General features: G+C 33.2%; 1 protein-coding gene across 5 annotated transcripts in view; it reads right to left on the bottom strand.

The window, feature by feature from the left end:
• The window catches only part of PLEKHM3 (pleckstrin homology domain containing M3), a 180,581-nt gene that overhangs the window by 105,539 nt on the left and 59,509 nt on the right, over positions 1–15,533 (bottom strand). For all 5 annotated transcript variants that reach the window (XR_004232799.1, XR_004232800.1, XM_031958192.1 and 2 more), the window contains one exon: positions 9,965–10,110. Coding sequence is in view for 3 of the 5 variants with exons in the window: in XM_031958192.1 (XP_031814052.1) it covers positions 9,965–10,110 (146 nt within the window). In the remaining 2 variants the exon portion in view is untranslated. The remainder of the gene's footprint in view (positions 1–9,964; positions 10,111–15,533) is intronic.

Genomic DNA, 15,533 nt, shown 5'->3' with positions numbered 1-15,533 from the left:
AACAAACCTCATACAAAGATGCTTGGTCTGGGAACTTGTTTCTCACTAAATTGATCTTCACAGTTAGTAGCATTAAATTAAATTCTTGTAGGAGAACAATGAAAGGTATAAATGGAATATAGATATGCCTAATGCCAGTGAGAGATGATCAAAATGAAATCAACTAGCTTCATACCTGCTCTTTAAGATCTTACTTAAAATGAAATTCTCACTACTTTTTTACTTACCAATATTTTGATAGAGGTAATTTATTTCATGTACCATAACTTGTCCAAGTCCATTTGATCCTTCCAATTTGTTTTTTACCTGTCCATTAACTTTTTTTTTAGGTGTACAAAAATTTATTCCACTTGATTACCTTCAAGAATATGACATTTATATAAAAACTTTTCACTATGTACAACTCTAAGTAATTTACATAAAATAATCAACAGGTCTACTATCCTTTTCTCGAGAGTCTGGGAAAATCAAGGGTTTTGGTGTCTATTACCTAGTGAGTCAATTTTCATTTGATAAGCATTAAAAGAAAAATCTCTGTGTTAGATAAACTAATGAAATCTTAGAATGGACTGCAGGGGACACTTATGGAACACAATGCAAAGAGGTGAGTATCCAGAATGAAATAAGATGAGCCCAGTGTCTTGTGTTCGAAAGGTGTACAAGGCATTCAGAAAACAAAGCTTCTTTGCTGTCCTTTCCTCTCTGAGTTGAAACTGAAAACTACGAGGCAGCTGGCTAAATGTTGCAGTGGTTGGAAAGCTGGACCTGAAGTCAGGAAGATCTGAGTTCAAATCCAACCGCAGACACTTATTTTCTATGTAACACTAGTCAAGTCTCTTCACTTCTGCTTGTTTCAATATCCTCTATTATAAAATCTTATATATAACCCTACCTTGCATTACAGAGTCATTGTGAGCGTCAATTGAGCAAAGCATTTAACACAGTGCCTGGCACACAGGAGGGGCTATATAAATGCTGATTTATTTTCTTTCCCTGGTATTCTTTGATTCCACAGATAAGAATTTCAGTATCAGATGGGAGAGAGACAACTGGGTAGATACATTTGAAGGTAAGATTGAAGGTAAAAGAACAAAGTAATTTCACATCTTTCCTATCACTTTATAACACAGAAATGACCATAAGCTCTGACTACCTCTCTACCCCCTCTACTGTGAAATCAGTAATTTAGAAAACAAAAAATTAACATTATATATGTTTTATCTATTTTCTTAGACATTTCCCAATTGGATCAGGCAGCACTAAGGAGTTTTTGGCCTGCTGGCAAAGTTTGATGCTTCTGTTCTACACTGCCCAGGTATGGATTAGCTTATTTAGATTATCTCTCTGAGTTTCCTTACTACTCTGAGGTGTCCTGATAGTCTAGAATCCAAAGATAAAAGAGATATGGAAAGAATACACCACTCAACTCCTGAAAGAGACCTCTAAATGAAAACTCCCAGGAATATTCTAGTCAAGTTTCAGAGTTCCCAGGTCAAGGAAAAAATATTTCAAGCAGTCAAAAACAAACAATTCAAATATTGTGGAGTTACAATAAAGATCACACAAGATTTAGTAGTTTCCACATTAAAAGACTGGAGGTCTTGGAATATAATATTCCAGAAGGCAAAGGACCTAGGATTACAACCAAGAATAACTTCTCCAGCAAATCCTCTAGGGGAATCTTTCAGGGGAAAAAATGATATTTGATGAAATAGAGGACGTTCAAGCATTCCTGATAAAAAAAAAAAAAGACTGCGAGCTGAATAGCCAATATAACTTTCAATACAAGAATCAAAAGAAACATATTTTTTTTTTAAAGTAAAAGAGAAATCATAAGGCAATCAATAAGGTTAAAATTTTATATTACCACATAGGAAGAGGATATTTGTAATTCCTAAAAACTTTTTATCATTATTAGGGCAGTTAGAAGAAGTATACATAGACAGAAGGCACAGGTATAAGATAATTGTGATGGGATGATTTAAAAAAAAATTAAGTTAAGGGGTGAAAAGGATACACTGGGAGAAGAAGGGAAGGAGAAGAAAGGGGGAAATTATCCCACATAAAAGAGGAATGAAAAGAACAGCTTTTCCAATGAAAGGGAAAATGAAGTGTATATAGTGGGCAACACCTGAACCTTATTCTCACTAGAATTGACTCAAAAAGGGAATAGTAATAATAATATATAAAATCAGTTGGCTATAGAAATCTATCTCAAACTACAGGGAAACAGGAGGAGAAAGGAATAAAAGAATGGAGGAAGACTAATAAAAGGCAAGGCATATTAAGGAAAGTTGTGGTCAAAAGCAAAACAGATTTTTGAGGAAAGATAGAATAAAAAGAAAAAGAGAACATAAACAGGGAAAAAATAGGATAGAGGGAAGTATACAATAATCATCACAACTGTGAATGTGAATGGGATGAATTTACCATAGAAAGAAAGAAATAATAGCAGAATGGATTAAAAACCAGAATCTAGTAAAATGTTGTCTATATGAAACACTCTTGAAACACAAAGACACACAGAGCAAAGGTAAGCACCACAATTGTTATGTTCCAGCTAAATTAAAAAAAAAAAAAAAAAAAAAAAAAAAAAAAAAAAAAAAAAAAAAAAAAGCAGGGGTAGTAATCATGAACTCAGACAGAGTAAAAGCAAAAAGTAGCCCTAACTAAATTAGATAAGCAGGGAAGTAATCCTTTGTTTTGTATCACAAAGTACATATGCACCCAACAATATAACACCCAAATTCTTTTTTTTTCCCCTGAGTCAATTGGGGTTAAGTGACTTGCCCAGGGTCACACAGCCAGGAAATGTTAAGTGTCTAAGGCCACATTTGAACTTAAGTCCTCCTGACTTCAAAGCTAGTACTCTATCCACTGTGCCTTCTAGCTGCTCCTAGCACCCAAATTTTTAAAGGAAAAGTTAAATGAGTTATAAAAAGAAATAATAAAACTATACTATTGGGGAATTTATGCCATCTCAGAATGAGACAGATCTAATCATAAAATAAACATAAAAAAGTTAAGGAGATGAATACAATTTTAGAAAAGAAAACTGAATGAGAATAGAACAGAGTATATCCTTTTCTCAGTTGTACATGGCACCTTCATAAAAACTGACCATGTTTTAGGGCATTAAAAACTTCACAACCAAATGCAGAAAAGCAGAAATTAAATGCATCCTTTATACATCATTCTGTAATAAATATTACAATCAATAAAAGTCTATAGTAACATAAATCAAAATTAATTGGAAACTACATTATGTAATCCTAAAGAATGTGGGCCTAAAAACAACTAATAGAAATAATAATTTAATTAAAATGAATGATAACAATGAGACAATATGCAAAAACTTTATACAGCCAAAGCAGTACCAAAGGAAAAATTTCTATATCTAATTGTTTACATTAATAAAGAGAGAAAAAGCAGATCAACAGATCAGACACATATAAAAACAATTAGAAAAAGAACAAATTAAAAAATCCCAATTAAATGCCAAATTGAAAATTATGAAAGTCAGAGATAAGATTAATAAAGTTAAAAGTAAGAAAATCACCAAACAGATAATAAAATTAGAAACTGGTTTTATCGGGTGGGGGAAGAGAGAACCCAATAAAATAAACCATTTATTAATTTGATTTTTTTAAAAGAAGAAAACCGGAGCAGCTAGATGGTGCAGTGGATAGAGCACCAGCCCTGAAGTCAGGAGGATCTGATTTCAAATGTGGTGTCAGACAATTAACACTTCCTAGCTGTGTGACTCTGGGCAAGTCAGTTAAACCCCAATTGCCTCAGGGGGAAAAAAAAAAAGAAAACCAAATTACCAGTATCAAAAATGAAAAGAGTGAATTTACCACCAATAAAGATAGAATTAAAGCAATTATTAGAAACTATCAAGCCCAATAATATGCCAATAAATCTGAGTAAATGGATGAATATTTGCAAAAATATAAATTTCCTAAATTAACAGAAATATAATATTTAAATAACTCTATCTTAGAAAAAGAAATAGAACAAATCATAAACAAACTCCCTAAAAAAAATCTCTGATGGATTGACAAGTGAATTATACCAAACATTTAAAGAATTAATTCCTATGTAAAGTAATAGGAAAAACAGGCAAAGAAAGAATCCAGTCAGATTCCTTTTATAACACAAATATGGTACTGATACCTAAACCAGGAAGAGCAAAAAACAGAAAATTTTCTTTGATGAATATTAATGCAAAAGATATTCACAAAGAGAATACAGCAATATATCACAAAGATCATACACTATGCCTAAATAAACTTCATACCAGGAATGCTGGACTGGTTCAACATTAGGAAAATTCTAGGCATAACTGACCATATCAATTAAAAAAATAGAAATCAAAAAATTATCTCAATAGATACAGAAAGAGCTTTCAAAAAAAATGCAACATTCATTTCCTACAGTTTTCTTTAACATGAAAATTATTATCAATCTGAAACCATCAGCAAGCATTATCTGTAATGGGGATAAGCTAAAAGCTTTTCCAATAAGATAAGGGTTCTCGTAAAGTAAGGATGCCCATTATCTCCACTGTTATTCAATTTTGTCCCTAGAAATGCTAGCTATGACAATAAGAGAAGAAAAAGAAACCAACTTGAATAAGTAATGAGGAAACAAAACTGTCACTCTGCAGATGTTATGATCGTAAACTTGGAAAATCCTAGAGAATGAACTTAAAAAACTTCCTGAAATAGTTAACAATAGTTAGCAAAAATTAAATAGGATATAAAATAAATCCACTTAATCATTAGCATTTTTATATATTACCAGCAAAATCCATCAAGAAGCAATATAAAAAGAAATTCCATTTAAAATCACTACAGACAAAATAAAACACTTGGAATTTCTACTTGACAAAACAACTCCAGGAACTATATAAACACAATTACAAAAACTTTTTTTATACAAAGTCAAATCTAAACAACTGGAGAAATATTTATTGTTCATGGGTAGGCTGAACCAATATTGTAAAATGACAATTCTACCTAAATTAACTTTCTTATTCAGTGCCATATCAAACTACAAAAGAATTATTTTAGAGAACTAGAAAAAATATCAAAATTCATCTGAAAAAATAAAAGGACAGTTAGGAAGATGTGGTTTAGCAATACCAGATGTCAAACTATATTACAAAGTGGTTATTCCCAACACAATCTGGTACTGGTTAAGAAAGAGAATGGTGGGATCAGTGGTATAGATTACACATACCATACATAGTAGTAAATGACCATGATAATTCTAGTGTTTGACAAACCCAAAGGTCCAAGCTTTTGGGACAAGAATTCACTATTTGACAAAAACTTCTGGGAAAACTAGAAAGCAGTTTGGTAGAAACAAGATATCGACTAATTTCTCATACCATATACTAAAATTATATCAAAATGTACATATGATTTAGGATAAAAAGTTATTATTATTATTATTATTAAGCTAATTAGAAAAGTATGGACTAAAAATTTTACCTGTCAGATTTATGGATAATGGAAAAACTTATGACTAAAGAAGAGATAAAACATTACAGAATATAAAATAGATAATTTTAATATTAAATTAAAAAGTTTTTGCACAAACAAAACCAATACAGCTAAAATTAAAGGTACACAGGAAACTTGGAAATTTTTTTCCCCTAAATTTCTCTGAGAAGGACCTCATATCTCAAATAGAAAGACACTTGACTTAGCTATGCTTAGCAATAACAATGTTCCAAAACAGTTCTGAAAGACTTATGGACAAAAATGCTAACCACCTTCAAAGAAAGAACTGAGATCTGCAGATTGAAGCATATTTTTAAAACTTCTTTTAATTATCCTTTTTTTGGTTTCTGTTTCCTTTTGCAACATGGCTAATATGGAAAGGTTTTGTATGACAATACATGTATAATTTATAACAAACTGCTTGCCTTTTCAAAAAGTGGAAGAGGGAGAAAAGAAGGGACAGAATTTGGAATTCAAAATTTTTTTTAAAGTATGTTAATTTTTTTGTTTATGTGTAATTGAGAAAATACAAAAAATAAATGAGGAAAAAAATCACTGTGATTCATTATTTTCAATTAATATATCAATTAAAGAATGTTGGTGATGAGATAGGTAACAATCATTTATTTTCTCTCCCTTCCATCTTACCTAAATTGAAAACAAAACAAAACAAAAAAAAGAAGTAATAACAAAGCCCTTGTATCAAATATGCATAGTCAAACAAAATAAATTCCCACACTAGCCATTTCCAAAAATACGACTACATTGATTCCATCACCTCTTGGGAGACAAATAGCAAGATTCATCATTGGTCCTCTGGGATCATGATCAAATAAAGTTCTTAAGACTTTCAAAATTTATTATATTGTTCTGGAATAAATATATCATTCACTTTGTTCTGCTCACTTTACTCTCTATCATTTCATATAAGCCTTACCAAGTTTTTCTGAAATTGTCCATTTTAAAATGTCTTATAGGATAATAGCATTACATCACCTTCAGGGGTCATAATTTGCTCAGCCATTCCTTAACTGATGGACACCTATCTAATTTCCAATTCTTACCACTACAAAAAGAGCAGCAATACATATTTTTCTATATATGGGTTTTTCTTACTCTTTCTTTATTCTTTGGAATATAGGTCTAGAGTTGGTACCACTAATTCAAAGGGTATGGATAATCTGATAACTTTTTCAGGGATAGTTCCAAATTGCTTTCCAGAATGTTTGCACCAATTCACAGCTACAATAATATATCAATGTGTCTGCTTTCCCATAGTCCCTCAGACAGTTAATTTTCTTTTTTGGTCAACTTTCCTAAGCTGATGGATATGAGGTAGAACTGCAGAAGTGAATTATCATGCATTTCTCTATCACTATTTTGAAGCATTTTTCATTTGGTTGACAGCTTTGAAACTTTTTATAGACTTTGATCATTTACTGATAGAGGAATTGCACTTATTCTTATAAATTTGAATCTATTCTTTGTATATCTTGGAAATGAGACCTCTGAGAAATTTACAACAAAGATTTGTTTCCCAGATAACTGTTTCTATCTCAATTTTAAATGACTTGGTTTTGTTTGTAAAATAAATAGCATCATGTAATAAAAATTATCTTTTATAGTTTGAAATCTTTTCTCTCTCTTTTTTGGTTATGAACTCTTACCTACTCCATAGATCTAAAGGCAATATCTTCCTTGCTCCTTTAACTTGTTTATGATGTGACCTTTTAATCTAATAAATATAATTTCCCTTTGAAGGACTTATATGTTGGTACATCTAAGTTAAGTACTGAGATTAATTCATGTTTTATATTTCCTTTAAGAATAATCTAGCTTCCCTGTTTTATCTCTTTTAATCAAGTCTAATCTTGCTTTTGCTTTTTTATGAGTTCATGTACTTTTTTTTAAAGTTCAACTTGAAGTATAATAAATTTTGTTTCAATCCCTTATTTTAACTCTGTGAATTTTCCTGTATCAAGTTTATCCTTGAAAAATATCAGATTACTGGATTCTGCTTTCTGATATATTCTATCTATTGGAAGAGTCTTATTGCTGAGTGTACCTTATTCATTTTGACAGGTGTTATCACTAATTTTATATTCTTCTCAACACTCTACTCACATACATTTTTCCCCTTTTTGTTTTCCTCTCTCCATTTTACAAAGAGCAAGTAATGTGCAGATTTATATTCTATCTCCACTCTCCTACCCTTCTTCAGTTCACTTTTACCTGGTACTAATTCTTAACCTTTATTTTTGTTTAAACTCATTTATGATCTAACTTCAAAGGCTAGAGTTTATTTTGCTTACAAGTAATCCCTCCGTAACTCTACTCTTTCTCTTATTTCTGCTTTTTTTTTTTTTTTAAATTTAATAGCCTTTTATTTACAGGTTATATGTATGGGTAACTTTACAGTATTAACAATTGCCAAACCTCTTGTTCCAATTTTTCACCTCTTACCCCCCCCACCCCCTCCCCCAGATGGCAGGATGACCAGTAGATGTTAAATATATTAAAATATATTATTTCTGCTTTTTTATACATTTGAAAATTTCTACCCAGGTCTGTTTTTCTTGAGGCATATCTGCAATTCCTCTATTTCATTAAAGATCCATTTTCCTACTTAGTCTAGTATTCTTCCTTAGTCTTGCTATAAGACACCATGATCAATGGATTCATTCAGGAAATAGATCATTGTTAGGTAATTAGTTACAAAACTGCTGTGTAACAGTGATGCCCTGTGAGCCTGCTGGAGTGTTTACATCTCCTGATTCCTCCATGTAAAACTTTGTTTCCTTCCTCTTTTAGCCATCACTTTGAGATTCTAGCCCTGCATTTTAGATACTTCTCTTCTGCTGTTTTGTACACATCTGCTTAAAAAAGCCCTAAGATTCTTAAGAATAGGGTCTGTTTTTTTACTTTCCTATCCCCAAAGCCCAGATCAGCACCTTATTGTGCATTTAAAAAATTGCTGAGGTAACTGTATAAATATGTATACATATATTGGATTTAACATATATTTCAACATATTTAACATGTATTAGACTACCTATCAGCTAGGGAAGGGACTGGGGGGAAGGTGGGGAAAATTTGAAACAAAAGTCTTTGCAAGGGTCAATGTTGGAAAAATTACCCTTTGCATATGCTTTGTAAATAAATAAATAAAAATAAAATAAATTGCTGAACTAGGACTCCAAGTGGCTCTCTGTGCATACCTCTTATGCCCCTATCTTTATGCTCTTCTAAATTTGAACCCGTATTACTGTTGCTGATGAGTCATGTCTGACTATCTGTGACTCCACAGACTACATTGTCCATAAGGTTTTTCTGGAAAGAATACTGGAGTCATTAACATTTCTTTTCCAATGGATTAAGGCAAACAAAGGTTAAGTGACTTGCCAGGATCATACAGCTAGTAGATGTTGGATTTAAAGTCAAGTCTTCCTGACTTCGGGCTCAGCTTTCTACCCACTAAGCTAGCTAGCAGCCTTCTAGACAGACTAGACAGATGTTCAGTATCTGAGGCCATATTTGAACTGAAGTCTTCCTGACTCCAGGCCCAGCCCTCTACCCTTTGAAATGCCTCAAATTTGTGTGCTGGGTGGCTGTTCTCCAGAAACCTGAGTTTTAAGGAATAGCAGAGGGCTAGTACATTAAAAATGATCCAACATTCATTCGTTGGTTCACATTAACCAGGACCTCTTTGCCACAAAATACAGAAATGTAGTTTGAAATTTCTGGCTCCAGGATAGTGGGCCTCACATCCAAATGGGGGCTTACATCTTTCCCCCCAGATTAACCTTATGGGAGAAACTGCCAAGAAGTAAGGAAATGCTGAAACCTATCAAACAAAGAGATGGAAGGATATGGCCAGACCTATAGTGGAATTCTTTTAGACTAAATGGAAGAAAGATCAAGAGAAAATACTTTGTTTTGCAGTCTCTTATCAGCTACAGGTATTTATTCTGATACTTCAATTTGATCAGTTTGATTTCAAAAAGAGTCCCTTTTAAGATATAAAAATACTTTGTATTTATACAGAAGCTTTCTTTCAAAGATCACTGGCATGTTCATATGTACAATATATCATTTTTCTCTTTTTAATTATATGATGCTGGAGATGCTAACATCTAAAAAAAAAAAAAAAAAAAAAAGAGCTATCTCTACCAGAATTCTCTTTTGCCATTTGCAATTAATTGGAAGACTTTATGAGTGAAAATAAATTGCAGATATAATTTTTTGTGAGCAAATTAAGTACATAAAACTACAATATGTCTGAAGTCTGGCTAGAGAAAGTTAAACTGGGAATAGATTTTTAGAAAGCATTAAAAAAGATTATAGATTTTGAATAAATATTGAATTGGGCTTAGACATATACATATATTATCCATTTTGTATTGTACAAATATTGAATTTACCATAAAAAATTTTCAATTTTAATTAGAAACTACCTTATATTTCGAAATATCCCAGTTGTGAACTATCCGCGCTGGGATAAGAAAATGGTCATCCACATGACAGCTACTGCAGTAATACCATCCACTATAACTGCACACCTTGGCTTTTCCATTAGACAGACCTATGGATCGCTGACAGCCTGTTGGAGGAAAAAAAAAAAAAAAAAAAGGAAACAATGTATGTTTATTGTTATCATCATCATAATATCTCAGAAATTGGTACAGCAAAGTGTAGTAGCAAGACCTCAATTCAAATCCTGGCCCTGCTACTTATTAGCTATGTCCCTTTGAACAAGTCACTTAACTTTTCAAGGTGCTAGTTTCTTCATTTGTAAAATTATATTTGATAATTTCACAAACTAAAGAGTTAGTCTGACATTTCTGAATGCCCAATAATTGAGATTTGAGAAATGTTGGAAGCAACTTTGATTTGAGGAGCCCAGCTATCTGACAAATTTAGCACATTAGGATTAACTTCATTGCTGTCTAGAAGAACAATGCCAAAAAAAAAAAAAAAAAAGTCCTGACTCATTTAGTCCATATATTGATGAAATGACCAAATCCAGCAGAAGAGAAAATTGTACATCTGTAAGTATATAGAAAATACAAAATAATTTCTCCAGGGTAGAAGTAGAAATTCAATAGCTAGGGAATTAAAAAAGACTTCATGTAAAAAGTGAGCCATCAACAGAGTTTTGAACTAAATAACAGATTAGGGGAGGTAAGAAGGAGGAAGTATATGCTGGGCATGGAATATGTACACAAAAGCATGGAGATAGGACTGTTGTATATGAGGAACAAGAAAAGCCAGGTAGTGATGAGATTTTAGAAACATTATAAAAAGTTTTTTTTTAAATTCTTCACTTTTCCAATTTAGTATTTATTTTTAGCATTCTTAAAACATTTTTTTTTGAGTTCTATATACTCTCCCTCCCTCTAGCCTCTTCCCCACTCATTGAGAAGGTAGGCAATATGATATTAAATGTACATATGAAACAATGTAAAACATTTCCATATTAGCCATGTTATTGAAAAAAGCAAGAAAAATAAAGGGGAAAAAAATTATACTTCAGTTTTTATTGAGTTCATCAGTTATCTCTCTGGTAGTAGTTAATATTTTTCTGGAGGTAGATAATATTTTTCAACATGAGTCCTTTGGAATTATCTTAAATCTTGATCAGAGTAATTAAATCTTTCACAGTTGATTACTGTTACAATATTGCTGTTACAGTGTACAATCTTACAATGTTTTGATTCTGTTTACTTTGCCTCAACATATACAATAGATATATGTGTATATGTTTGTATATATGTGTACGTGTGTGTCTTCCCAAGTTTTTCTGAAATCTTCCTCTTGTTTCTTATAGCACAATTATATTCCATCACAACCATAATCAGAACTTCTTCAGCCAAGTTTGTAAGTTTTTAAAAGTCAAGCAGGGAGTTTTCATTGTAAAAGCAATAGGGAACACTCTTGGAGTTTCTTGAGCTAGGGGACTGGCAAGGAAGATGATTTTAGTCCCAATGTGGAAGAGACTTGAAGAATAGAGACTTGAAGGAAACAGTCCAGGCAAGAGAGTGATGAGGGCCTAAATTCTAAGGATCTAAATGGGAACTGTGAATAGAGAAAAGAGTCAGGGGGAGAGATTTTGTGATATAAAAATAGCTAGATTTGGCAACTTATTGGAAATGTAGGCTAAGGACTGTCATACAAGAATTAGTTAAATAAAATAAAAGACGTTTAGCCTAGGGAAGAACAGACACATTTAAGAGGAATCCCCTTCTTTCCACTTACATTTCCAGATTTGTTACCCATAATTCTATGCACATTCTATGATCTAGCCAAACATTCCATCTCCTGTGTCTGTTCTTTTTACGCAGAGTTTTACCCATGCCTGGAATAATCCCCCTCCCTCATCTCCCTGCTAGAATCGCTAGCATTGTCTGAATTAGACTGGGAGGCCACTAAGGTCCCACCTCTGAGATTCTATAATCTGTGAAATCAATCTGTTGATTTTAATTGCCAAAGAAGAGATTATCACAACCTTAAAGAGCACTTGTGTTGGTGTGGCCCTATGCGTAATAAATAAAGTAAAAAAGTACACAGCAGAGAACAAAAGAGTAACTTACAAAAAAGCAAAGATAGGAAGTCTGATGCATATAATCTCTTCTATTATTATATGTTTTCTTGAAAGGGAATTTTATTGTTACATATTTTGAATCCTCCCTGACATTCTGCTGAGCAATATTTTGTTCTTTTCCTCCTTTTTTCTGTCTTTCTTTTTCTACTTTGTTTTTTTCTTATTTTCTACTCAGTTTAAAATAAATATTTTCTAAAAAGAGCCTCATGAAGGCCAAAAAAAAAAAAAAATCAATAGAATGAAGGTACTCAAATTAAAGTGGATCAGGAAAAGATTCCTATAGGAGGTGAAGTTTTAGCTAGTACTTAAAGGAAGCCAAGGAAACCAGGAGGAGGCAAGGAGGGAGAACAGTGTCCCAGGCATTGGGGACAGTCGATGAAAATGCCCAGATGAGGGAGATACAGTGTATTTTGAAAGAACAGCAAGAAGGCCTCAGAGTATATGGAAGTGGGAAGGCGTAAAGTGTGAGAATATTGCAATGGGAGGGGGAAAGCAGGTTATGAAGAGTTTTAAAAATCATGGGATTTTATATCCGATTCTGAAGGTGATAGGAAACCACTGGTGTTTACTAAGTAGAGGGTGCTGATGGTGGTGGTAGTGGTTGGGGGGAGAAAGGGGAAGAGAGAAAGACATTGAGAAGACCAAAGAGAAGGCTATTATAATAGCACAAGAGTGAAATGATGAGAGCCTGCATGAGGGCAGTGGCAGTGTAAAAGGAGACAAGGGAACAATGTACAAAGGTAAAATTGGCAGGACTTTGTTGGAATCTTTACTAAAGTGTTAAGACATTTCTTTACAAAGTGTTAAAGACATTGGAGTTAATTTAATCTTAGAGTTATTTGGGGCCAGAACTTGAAACAAGATACTAAATGGAACTGGTTCAATGCTTGTGTTCACACCTTTAAAGAGCTCATAAGTATCTAAGTACTCAATGGAGTTCACTCGTTTGGGAGAGTTCAGGGCTAGTATGAGAGCTGAATTCACACCTCCCTTAGGACCAGAGAGCACTCTGGGAGATAACCCAGAATCCCTCTCCCTCCAGAAGGCGGCGTTAACCTTTGGGAGATGACATAAACATAGGGAGCTTTTGAAGCTTGAAGTTACTACTTCTTCAGGTGGGACAGACTGGAGATTGAGAAGCCACCAGTCGGAGCTGGCTGGAGGCTGAAGAAAGCAGAGGCAGAAGCCAAGGACGAAGCAGCAAAATCTCTTGGAGCCAAGCAGAGAGATAGGCATCAACTAACTGGGCTAAATTTGGAAGGAGAAATAAACGTTTGCAATTTTTACCAGCTGGCTGAGATTTTGGAATAATTATTTATTTCAACTGAGACTAAGGCTGCCTCCAAGGAAAACCCCTCAACAGGCCTTGACAACAGGTTGGATTTGGGAGTTGAGAATTAGGAATCAAGGATGACAGTAAGGTTGTGAACCTGGGTAACTGGAAGGATAGTGGTATCCTTGATAATAATAGGGAAGAGGGGAAAGCTTGAAAGTGAATAGAAGGAATAAGGAGTTCAGTTTGCTGGATTTAAGATCTATGAGACATCCAATCTGAAATGTTCAATAGTCTGGTAAAGACTGGAAACTGGGAGAGAGATTAGAGGTAGACAAGTAGATTAAAAAATTGTCAACAGCTGAATCTATCAGAAGTGATGAGATCATCAAAACAGTGCAGAGGAAAGAGAGAAGAGGCCCAGAACAAAATCTTGTGGGATGCCCAATTTTATCAGGCATGTTCTGGTTAAAGAGTCAGCAAAGAAGACTGAAAAAGGAACAGTCAGACAAGTGGGAACAGCTGGACAGAGGTATGTAACAAAAGTCCAGAAAGAAAAGATTATCAAGAGGAAAAGGGTGATCAATCATGTCAAAGGTGGCAGATGTCAAGAAGAATGAGGATTGAGAAAAGGTCATTAGGTCTGATAATTAAAAGGATTGTTAATAATTTTAAAGAGAGAAGTTTGAATATAATATTGTGTTAAGAAATAATGAGTATTTACAAAGGGAAAAGTGGGAGAACTCACATTAACTGATGCAAAGTGAAATAAGCAGAGCCAGGGAAATTACACACAGGATTGCAATAACACGAATGGAAAGAACCATCACCACAAAACCATTGAAACTCAAATGTTGTGAAATTCTTAAAAAAAAAAAAAAAAAAAAAAAAAAAGAAAGAAAAGAAAAGTTTTGGTTCTAAAGAAAAGATATGAGAAGATACTCCTTCCTCTAGCTCCTTGGCAAAAGCTAGGGAGCCATAGTTGTGCGATACTGCACAGGACATAGGACACAGGAAACATAGGATCAATGTGTTTGATCTATTTTACTGGTTTTTTTCCTTAAAATGTTTCTTTCCTTTTTAAAAAATTATTTGTAATTAAAAAATGGTTTAGGAAAGGAAGTAGGGTAGAAATATAGTCAATTGTAAAAACAGAAGTTATCATTAAAATTAATGTTAAAAAAAAAGACTTTTCTGATTCTTTTTGTACAGCAAAATAACGTTTTGGTCATGTATACTTATTGTGTATCTAATTTATATTTTAATATATTTAACATCTACTGGTCATCCTGCCATCTAGGGGAGGGGGTGGGGGGGTAAGAGGTGAAAAATTGGAAGAAGAGGTTTGGCAATGTTAAAGCTTTAGAGTTACCCATGCATATATCCTGTAAATAAAAGGCTATTAAAAAAAATAATAAAAAAATAAAAAGGTAAAAAAAAATAAAATAAAATAAAAAAAAGACTTTTAATATTGTCTAATCTTCATTCTTGGGATGACACCAATCTGTAGTTACAATTACTTCTAGGATATCAATGAGAATGTTGGACCTTATAGCATACTCAACACTTTAAAAAACTCTCAAGACTGTAAACAAGAGTTTTGTGTGTGTGTGTGTTGTATTACTCACAATTCCTCATGATCAATGACCTAATATTAAATTCTGGGCTTCCAAGAAAAACATCAAAGTTTCCCCTGTTCTCTGTTAACTACAAGAGATTTCCAAGAGGAGCCCTTTCCATGTTTGCAGGAGCAAGCTAAGTCACATTTACAGCTAGTTGTATCTACCATGGATCATTTCAGAGAAAGCATTTTTGATGTTGTTCACAGTCTATTCTGGGGACTCATACTGCTAGCTCAGAATAAATTAAAGACCCTATACATAAATCCAAATAGCTTTAGCATTGTCTAGTAGCTCTTACCGTCTTATATCTTATCATTGGGTTCAATTATCATCAATGCAAATGATCCCAGATCTATATATCTAGTCCTGTTTTCTCCCACGCTACAGTCATGCATCATCAATTGTGTTTTGGACCATCTCGAACTGGATACTGTAAATGCACTTCAAACAAGTGCATAAAAAAAAATTTCTAAAATGTTCAGAAATAGAAATCATTATCTCTCCCTTAAACTTTTTTTCCTAATATG

The sequence above is a fragment of the Sarcophilus harrisii genome, chromosome 3 (assembly GCF_902635505.1).
Source record: "Sarcophilus harrisii chromosome 3, mSarHar1.11, whole genome shotgun sequence".
NCBI classification, from domain to species: domain Eukaryota; kingdom Metazoa; phylum Chordata; class Mammalia; order Dasyuromorphia; family Dasyuridae; genus Sarcophilus; species Sarcophilus harrisii.
The sequence above is the reverse complement of the archived record's forward strand: the minus strand, read 5'-3'. Positions and strand labels throughout refer to the sequence as shown.